At 36.0% G+C, this 9,013-nt stretch overlaps 2 protein-coding genes across 2 annotated transcripts in view; one reads left to right on the top strand and one right to left on the bottom strand.

Annotated features, from left to right (window-relative positions):
• LOC139692218 (ATP-dependent RNA helicase DHX8-like) overlaps positions 1-1,911 on the bottom strand; it is an 11,321-nt gene extending 9,410 nt beyond the window's left edge. Inside the window, exons 1-4 of the mRNA XM_071590283.1 lie at positions 1,391-1,911; positions 1,231-1,316; positions 857-1,134; positions 158-529 (exon numbers count right to left, since the gene is read on the bottom strand). Of these exons, the coding sequence (XP_071446384.1) occupies positions 158-529; positions 857-1,134; positions 1,231-1,316; positions 1,391-1,484 (830 nt within the window). The 5' untranslated portion in view covers positions 1,485-1,911. The remainder of the gene's footprint in view (positions 1-157; positions 530-856; positions 1,135-1,230; positions 1,317-1,390) is intronic.
• Positions 1,912-2,013: 102 nt separating this feature from the next.
• LOC139692393 (rRNA-processing protein UTP23 homolog) lies at positions 2,014-8,634 on the top strand. The gene is made up of 5 exons (XM_071590556.1): positions 2,014-2,258; positions 2,884-2,980; positions 3,117-3,243; positions 4,337-4,486; positions 5,424-8,634. Exons 1-5 carry the CDS (start codon positions 2,139-2,141, stop codon positions 5,677-5,679), a joined length of 750 nt encoding a protein of 249 aa, XP_071446657.1. The 5' UTR covers positions 2,014-2,138; the 3' UTR covers positions 5,680-8,634.
• Positions 8,635-9,013: the final 379 nt, after the last annotated feature.

Raw genomic sequence — 9,013 nt, 5'->3', positions numbered from 1 at the left:
ATTCGTTTCATGCGACTAAAATTGCTCTGAAACATACTTTTGAGCCTTACAGTATTTAACTGGGCCACAAATTTGATAAATTTACGTGTGGATTAGATAAAAACCACCAACAAACAAACTCAAACTTTTCACATACATAACCCATTAAAACACACACCTGTCTCTTGTGCCACTTCTTTCCCTTCTTCCATTTCTGCTTCTGCTCCTCCTGCTATGCCTTTCCCTACTGTTCCTCCTATTCCTGCTTCGACTTCTTCTACCCCTGCTGTGACTTCTTTTACTCCTCCTCTCCCTGCTTCCCCGTCTATCTCTACTTCCACTTCTTCTCCTTCTTTCTCTACTCCTGCTTCTACCTCTTCTTTCATGTCCATCATCTTTCCGTTTCCTATCTCGGCTGCTACTCCTCCTCCTTTTCTTCTCTCTTTCCTTACTCTCACTTCTTCGCTCCCTTTTAATCGGTGGCATTATAGCAGACTCATCAACCTGGGATTCGTCTTCAGAACTCGAAGGGCTCACAGCTGCTTTGGTCCTGAAGAGTTATTACAGTCACATATTAGTAACTGCAGTCTTATACACTCTATGGCATATTAATTATATCCAACACGGATTAAATAATCAACACAAAATTATTTAATAATTCACAGCAATCAATTCTTTCAGTGAGGTATTTTTATGCTTGGTTTCTAAAAGGATTACATTTAATGAACGAAAATAATTGATGGACAAAAAATTCATGAGAATGGATAATGAGACTACAATCAAAACGTGCTTACTGTAATTGAACTTCCATCATAATGGCCAAAACATATTGAAAAATAGAATATTATAGGACTTAAGTAGTAGGTGGAATACAAACCTTGTAACAGTCTGTTGAGAAGGCGCAAGTGCTTCAAGAGCGGCCATTGCATCATTCACTATGCATTCTTCTTCGGTCACGGCATTCTTTTTCTTCTTCGCTTTCTTGGTTTCTGTAACACTAACATTTGGCTCATTGGGGATGGCCAGCCCTGGAAACTTTGCTGCGAGTCTGTCTTTGTCAGATTTAGACGGCTCAGGAGATCCACTTTTGGAAGGCCTGTCACCTTTTGGTTTCATATGATGAATTATTCTCAGTAAATTCGCCATGAATGAGTCCTATAGAATAGATAAGTGACATTCTTAACCTTTGATATGGGCTCATCAATGCGCATCTAGTAATAATAAAATCACGTCCTATATTATTATAATTACCGAAAATTCCGCCCCATTTTCTTCGAGCACCTTCTTAAACTTCTCCAATGTGTCATTTTCTTCTGCCAACGCAATTATATACTCCGCTGTGTAGAAAAAAAGGAAATTAAATTTGGTATTACCACTTAAATTTGTGCATCAAAAAAAGAACAAGTCTTACCAAGATCCTTATCATTCAGGCCCAAGTGGTTTTCTAACTCTGTACATATTTTTGACACCAATGAAAGGTGTTCAAGTTTTTGAACTTCATCCATGATTGCTTCCTATTTATTCATGGACGGTCCTGTTTTTAACACAGGTCAATTATACGACCGAAAAAACACCATTTCTCACATATGATTGCAATATACGTGACACTGCACCATCCAAATAGCGGATTAGATTATACACTCATGAATGTTGCATATATACCGCGAACATACATAACATATATGAGCCTTCATGCAATCATATCTCACTCCATTCCTTGTTTTGAAAACATCTATCGATACAGCATTCCGTTCCAAAATATCGTTGCGTTCGTTAGCATCGACATCCACCGGTGCTGTTGCTTCCCCTGTGTACTATTGTCTTTTTTACTATGGACTGACCCCACTCATTCTCAACCAATATATAAAAACCTCTACATATTAATATTTAAAAAGCTGTAATATTTATAACTTTATCGCTTTTCTCCAATGGCAAAGTGCGAAAATCCTGCAACGTTGCCAAATTTAATTTGTTCCCAACTGGCAAGCCACATGAATAACGATAAGCGACAACGGCAGGGTGGTGTACGAAATGAAAAATTGTAATAGAGTAGACGGTAATTCACACACTGTCAGGGCTAATCTTAAATTTACTGGAAATTTGAAGCAAAATTAGCTCTCATTCTTACCGTTATTACGAGCGCTTTTTGTTGAAGTGCGATGAAGGTGAAGAGACAGAAAAAAGTTCAAAGACATTTAAGTTTCTACAGTAATAATTATGGTTTTAGACAACCATATCAAATTCTTGTCGATGGAACTATATGTTTGGCTGCCTTAACAGTGAGTATGTTTAAGTTTTTGATGCCTTAATTTCAATGGAGTATGTTTGATATTCAGTTCATTGCAGTTCGCATCATGTTTGGATGGAATCCGTCGCGACCCGTCGCCGACGGGTCCCATCCACCCTCTCAAATGAGGGATGTTTAGTGAATATACATCAAATTAATTGGAAATACACCAAAATTAGTGGATATTACCTGCACACTAACTATAAATCTGACGCTTTTGTGCAACTCGATCATCAAAAATATCGTGTTTACTTCCGTAATTATATGCCTCCCGTCATTTCCCCAATTTATCGAGTATGTATGTATGTGTATATATATATATATATATATATATATATATATATATATATATATATATATATATATATATATATATATATATATATATTTCATTCACACACAATTGCTTTATCTTGTTTTGCAATTTTATTGTCTTCACACATGCGTTAGTATTAATATTTCCGCGGTGAAAATATAGAAACAGCCGTGATTTGACTGGTATCACCCATTAATGTAACCATGTCATATTGTCCTATTTTCATCCATTGTTTTCTTAACTACACTTACCATTAGGCCTTTGATTGCACTGCCATCAATGAATTATGTTTCCATTTCAGAATAAGGTCACCCTGAAAGATGTCATCCCAAAATACTTCGATAGTAATGTCAAGCTTTTAACCACGCAGTGTGTTATTATAGAGACTGAAAAATTGGGTGAGTAACAAATTAACTGCCTAATGATTTGTGTGTGAAGGTCTTGCTACACTTGTTTTATTTATACCTATAAGCAGTACATGTAATTTCACGTGGAAATTTTCGTTGGTGGATTTAATGGCCAATTATATTTTAGGCCGTGCCGTATATGGCGCAATGTTAATTGTCAAGCAGTTTCCTATACACCAGTGTGGACACAAAGATAAACCTCTTATTGGATCGGCATGTTTGGCATCCATGCTTAAAGGAAGTAATCCTAACAGGTGAGTTACTTAGTGAGTGAGTAATTTACTATTCTTATGGATAAATAGAATTATTGAGGATTTTTCTTCCCAATTGGTACTTGTGGTCATTATATTCCAGTAAATCACATCTTCGGATATTTTCCGTCAAACTAATCTCTTCTTTTATTCATTCTTCTCTACGCTACACCAATCCTTTTGTTAATATTTTTACTCTAGGAGCCTGTCATAAATTCTTACATCATTTGTAAAAGTTTTTGTTAGTAAAAACCTAACCCAATTCTTCTTTTGATAACCCAACTACTTTGCCCGCTTTCCTCTGAAACACTTCCTAATTAGGTGGATAGTTCTACCTGTTCTGGTTTTTATCCTCCTCGAAATTTTTAACATAATATAACCTTTAACTTCAGTGTATACTTTAGCAATCATGTCTTCATACTTTCTTTACCTTATATTTTTATTATTTATTTTCATCCCTTTTGTAACAATATTTCTGCTGTGCACAAGGTAATGATTGTAAATCTTTGGCTGGCTGATTTTATGACTTGCAAGCCTGCTTCTAGCCCTTCCCATGTATTTCTTATCATTGCCTCCAAACATACAAATATATTTACAATATATACATAATAGATACAAATACATAACTTGTATACAGAAAAGAACTGATGATAGTGGACCTCCCTGTCTTAGCACTACCTGTATTGATCCTTTTCCATTCACTATACACCCCTGGGAAGTATTGAGACATATGAAGGTTCTTGATGTCTATCCCTCCAGTTTATTCCTATCTTCTGCAAAATGGTCATAAAGCAGCTCATAAAGTGTCCTCTATTGAATGCCTTCTAAAAATCTACAAAGCATAAAACTATCTTGTTCCTTTAAAGCCCCTTAAATTTCAGAATTTAAGAGGGTTTTTTAGTAGCTTAACTGGCTAAAGAACACCCCTGGAAATTGAGGCATCTGGGTTCAAATCCCAGTCGAGGGGAATGATTTTTACTCTTTGGAATTTTTGCATTTTAATGCATATTAGTGGATGACTCAATTTAAGTTACTGTTGCCGCCTCTTCCATAGCTCTCTGAAGTAACTCTGAGAACTAATTATTTTTATTTTCAGGTATATCATTGCTTCCCAGGACAGAGAGTTGCAGAATTTGGTGAGAAAAATGCCTGGGGCCCCACTCCTCTATCTTCACCAGAGAGTTCCAACACTTGAGCATCCATCACCTGCCAGTATAAACTCAGTCAAGAACAAAAATGAAACTAAGTAAGGGAAAGAAATTTAGGGCATTTTTACTTTTATGGTTATTTGAAGATTGGCCATGCAAGGTTATTAGTTTTTGCATTTTCCTTGGCAAGTGCAGCATTCCCTGCAACCTGTTACAACACCCCAGGGGTCAATTTTGCCACATACTAGTATTCTGCGAGTATTCATATTTCCACCCACTTTCATTATTCTGAACAAGCTAGTTTACCTATGTATCCCTTATGAAGGAAGCATCTTGATAGGTGCCATGCTAATTCCCATATCCCAGTACTGGAAGGTACGTATATGCTGTTTACTGAAGAACCAGTAAAGCACGAAGGAAGAATCAAAAAGAAGTATTTTTACTGGAAACGCCAAGTCTTTTTGATTATCCCTTCATGCTTTACAAGTAGATTTCCATGAATTATTGGCCTCGACTATCTCTCAAAAGAAGAACCAGTATGTAGAAAGCAGTCGCAACGAGGGTAATCCCGAAAGGAAGGCCTCCAATTTTTAGAGAAATAGGAATAAACATTTATTTTCAGGAATTGATATGTCATTTAAAATCATTAACATCTCTCTTCCACATAATCACCATTTTGGTCAATGTATTTTTGTAGGCACTAGGGTAGTTTTTAAATGCCCAGGGTCACACCAGCTCACCACCATGTCATTGAGGAATTCTCATGCTGGCTTTGAAATACATTTTACCCGATTAATTTTGCCAGGGATAATTTTGTTCAAATCCCTTAATATTTATTTGTATAAATTGATAATGTAGTAAAATTATAGATTACAAACTATTGAAACCAATCATGAAAAAAATACTTGAATTAACATCTTGTTAGTTTGCCATTTGGACTAGATGTTGTATTGTATGAAAAGAGTTAACATAACAATAACCTTATTAATTACTATGGTGTAATTAAAAAATTGTAACTTAACTTGTATTTTATAGGATTGGAATAACTGACTACCAAGAGGAAGTCCTCAAAGATATGAAAAAGCATGTGTTTGGGGAAACCACAGACCGACCAATGAAAAGAAAAAAGAAAAGTGGTCCAAATCCACTGTCTTGTTTAAAGAAGAAAAGGAAAGTGGGATCTGATTCAGTTAGTGTACCTGCACCAAGTGGAGATGAGAAAGCCAAGAAAAAAAGAAAACGTTTAAAAAAGAAATTAGTGACTACAGTTACTGTGGGGATGGACAAATGAGCAATTTCCAAGTTTAAATTTTATGATTTTGGAATCTGGAGTAGTAGAAGTAAGCTTAATGGATGATTCTCATGGCATTGTTGTTAATCCTAATTGTTGTAAATCCATTGAACATACTGTTGCGGGCGGTTTTCATCAAAGCATGTTTTTATTAGTTTCCTTAGTGTAAAAATATTTCATTCACAACATTATCCATATTATTTCAAATGAGGGGTGTGACAACTTAGTGAGCAGTGCATTCAGCTTCTTACTGGGGAGCATGGATTCAAACACCAGTTGATCTGAGCACCCACAGCTTAGCTCACGCTGCTCGATCTTTCAAATACGAGAGTTTCCTGGGAAAGCACAACTTGTCCAGGGAAATGAGCTGATTACCTTTCCTAGAGTGTGCATTTCTCAAAGTGTATGACTTAGTATGATGTGAGCTTTACCCTCACCAATCAAACCAATCTCCTGATTGATTACTGTCCTTTCTTTATCAGCATTATGTTAGGTCTTATTCCTCTTTGGCAAAAGTACATTTATGTGCTTCAATTACCATGTTCCATTCCATCAAATACCACCTCCCACATGTTCTCCTTTTGTCCATTAGGATATCTTGAGTTTTAAGCGTGTATCTCTATAGTTTTTATTGAAAATATGCAATTCATGGAAAATGATTGATTTTGCTGCATGCAATGGGAGACTTGAGAGTATGGCCGAAGGAAATAGTAGTGCTGAATTTGGAGCTAACTACTTTGGGGTAGTTACCAAAGTAGCTGTGGGGAAAAAGTTGGTTGCTAAGAAGATAAAAAGAGCATAAAAGTCATCGAGAGTGAAAATTAAAAGACAGCAAGAAAATATCTGGAGAATATTGAATGAGTACCTTCTCAAGGATAAACTGAATCAGATAGAATGAGAAAACATTTTTTACATGCATAAGTGTTGGTGATGCTAGGGAGAGTCTGAAAGAATTGATTATTGATTTCACTGAAAATATTATTATTATAGTAATCTGTCAGTTAAAGTAGGATTTTGGGTGGAAATAAATACCAAACATCCTTCTCGTCTCTGCTAACAAAACTCAATCCAACATCTAAAATAATTAATTTATTATATATTTATTACCTCTAAAACAAGCCCCTCTTCATCTCTGTATACTTTCTTCCTCCGTTCTTTCCATCCATCATCCCTATCCTATTCTCTCCCCTTTCTTATTTACTTAAAATTATCCCTTCTGTCCCAATCTTCAACACCCCGCTGCCAATCAGTAAAGTTTGCATCCATTTTTCCTGTTTCCTTATGATTTCTTCCAATAATCTCCTCTCCTCGCCTACCATACCCAGTACTTCCTCATTTGTTTTCTTTCTGTCCTCTGCTGAAAATGCATTTAGAAAATATTATGCTTGGTGGAATGAATGAGTAAAAGGTGATATGATTGAAGAGAAAGAGATTGATAAGAGCATAGATTATATTTACCAGAGGAATATATTCCTATTACATATCTGTTGAACAAATAGAAATCACTGAATTACATCATTAATGGTCCCTGTTTATGAACTTCATTTTTATCAACCAATGGTGGTGTCAATGGTCAATAACTCATGGTGGAAATATAACTGATTTTATGAATTCCCCACTGACTTCCCACTTTCAGTTCTTTCCATGCCTCTTTAATCAATTCCTCCACGTACTTGGAACACCACCGGTGACAATGGACAGCCCTGCCTTACACCTCTTCCTAATAATACCCATCTAGACTCTCTATTCCCCACTCTCGCCTGAGCAGTCTGAGACGTTCAGGTTGCGGATTAGCCTCCTGTCTCTCCAATCTATTCCTATTTTCTGCAATATACTCATCGTTTTTCCCAATTCCCTCTATCATATGCCTTTTCAAAATCTACCTAACAGGCAAATACGTCCTGTTTGCATTCTACATTCCTCTTGATTAGTGATCTCATCCCTGCAATGGCATCACATGTGCATCTCCCCTTCCTGAACCCAAATTGATCATCCCCTAAGTAATCATTTGCCCTGCTCTTCATCCTTTGTTGATGATCCTGAGAACCATTTTAGCTGCATGCAAAATCAAACTTACTGTACCACCTCAAGTTTTAAATAACAATAATTAAGTTGGTGCAGCATAATCAATTGATTACAAAAGTTTTCATAAACTAATCAAAAATACATATGCATAATCCTAATCAGGAGACAAAATATAGAATCACATTTACAGTGACAGTCCATAAAATCAGGATGCATGCATGATTGGCTCATAAATTCAGGGTGAATATTGTCAATTGTTTCATTAGTTTGGTTTTGCTGTATGAAAGTGATTTTACTATGTACTTTCATTTCAGGAGGTATGTTATTAGTTCAAAAATATCACACCCACATCTACTGGGGTTTTAAAGTAGAGTTTCTAATTATGAATATCTATTTGCGTAATTATTTGATGATGATGGGTTTAAACATTGTGTGAATGATCATTGTGTTCATCAACAGATGATATTCTACTTGCGGTTGATATGTGATACGTACATTGCATGCCAGTGAAAAGGGCAAGAATTAATTGGCTGAAAAAATGCTGATTAAAGATCTGGATGCAGTGGTGCTTATTTTCATCAAGAATAATTTGGCCCAGAATGAGTGAACTTTTTGTAAGCCTAGAGTTGTATGTGAACAATTCATTCAATGAATTCATTGTCTGGGTACCATGATGTAACTTCTCTCTTGGAGATCAGTCAACCTATTTTAATATATTAAGGTTTTCATCAGGCAAATTTTTCATGTGATAGTAGATCTGTCAGTAGTTATATGGTGCAATAAAAAGCAGACAGGGGTCCATCTACAACTTACACCAGATGACATAGCAATTAATGTGATATGGTTAATATTTTTGAGTGAAATAAATTAGGACACATTTATTCCCACTGCATTGGTCCGTCATGCAGATAATAGAGGTGCAATATTTATATTTCTGAAAACAACTCAGCTTCAAATTAAAAAACTTACAAATATGATGCATCATTTATTGTCATTTGGTAGTTAACCATTAATATTTTGGATGGAGACTGACTGAACAGTGCTACACTTCTTAGCCTTGCCTGGCAAGACAACCAGACACCTCTCTGTAATAAACCCTTCAATTCCACATAAGTCTATATCAATTCATTCCGTCGTACATTCCTATTCATTTCCAGTCCATACATATCTGCATAATGTTCTCCACTCTATCAGTCTTCAGCATTTCATTTCCAATCAAAATGCCGTTCATCAACTTTCCTCTCCTCCTCTGCATTTCACCCACCAACCACCTCTCCTCTCTGACCATGTGCAGTATTTCGTTTGGTTT

This window comes from Hetaerina americana, unplaced genomic scaffold (assembly GCF_022747635.1).
Source record: "Hetaerina americana unplaced genomic scaffold, ioHetAmer1.1.p SCAF_4, whole genome shotgun sequence".
Lineage (NCBI taxonomy): Eukaryota > Metazoa > Arthropoda > Insecta > Odonata > Calopterygidae > Hetaerina > Hetaerina americana.
This window is presented reverse-complemented; position numbering and strand designations above follow the sequence as displayed.

Excerpts from the sequence above, each read along its gene's own strand:
- LOC139692393 (XM_071590556.1), top strand. The coding sequence starts at position 2,139 with ATGAAGGTGAAGAGACAGAAAAAAGTTCAAAGACATTTAAGTTTCTAC. Across the intron at positions 2,259-2,883 it reads TATGTTTGGCTGCCTTAACA|AATAAGGTCACCCTGAAAGA; the intron begins GTGAGTATGTTT and ends TTTCCATTTCAG. Across the intron at positions 3,244-4,336 it reads AAAGGAAGTAATCCTAACAG|GTATATCATTGCTTCCCAGG; the intron begins GTGAGTTACTTA and ends TTTTATTTTCAG.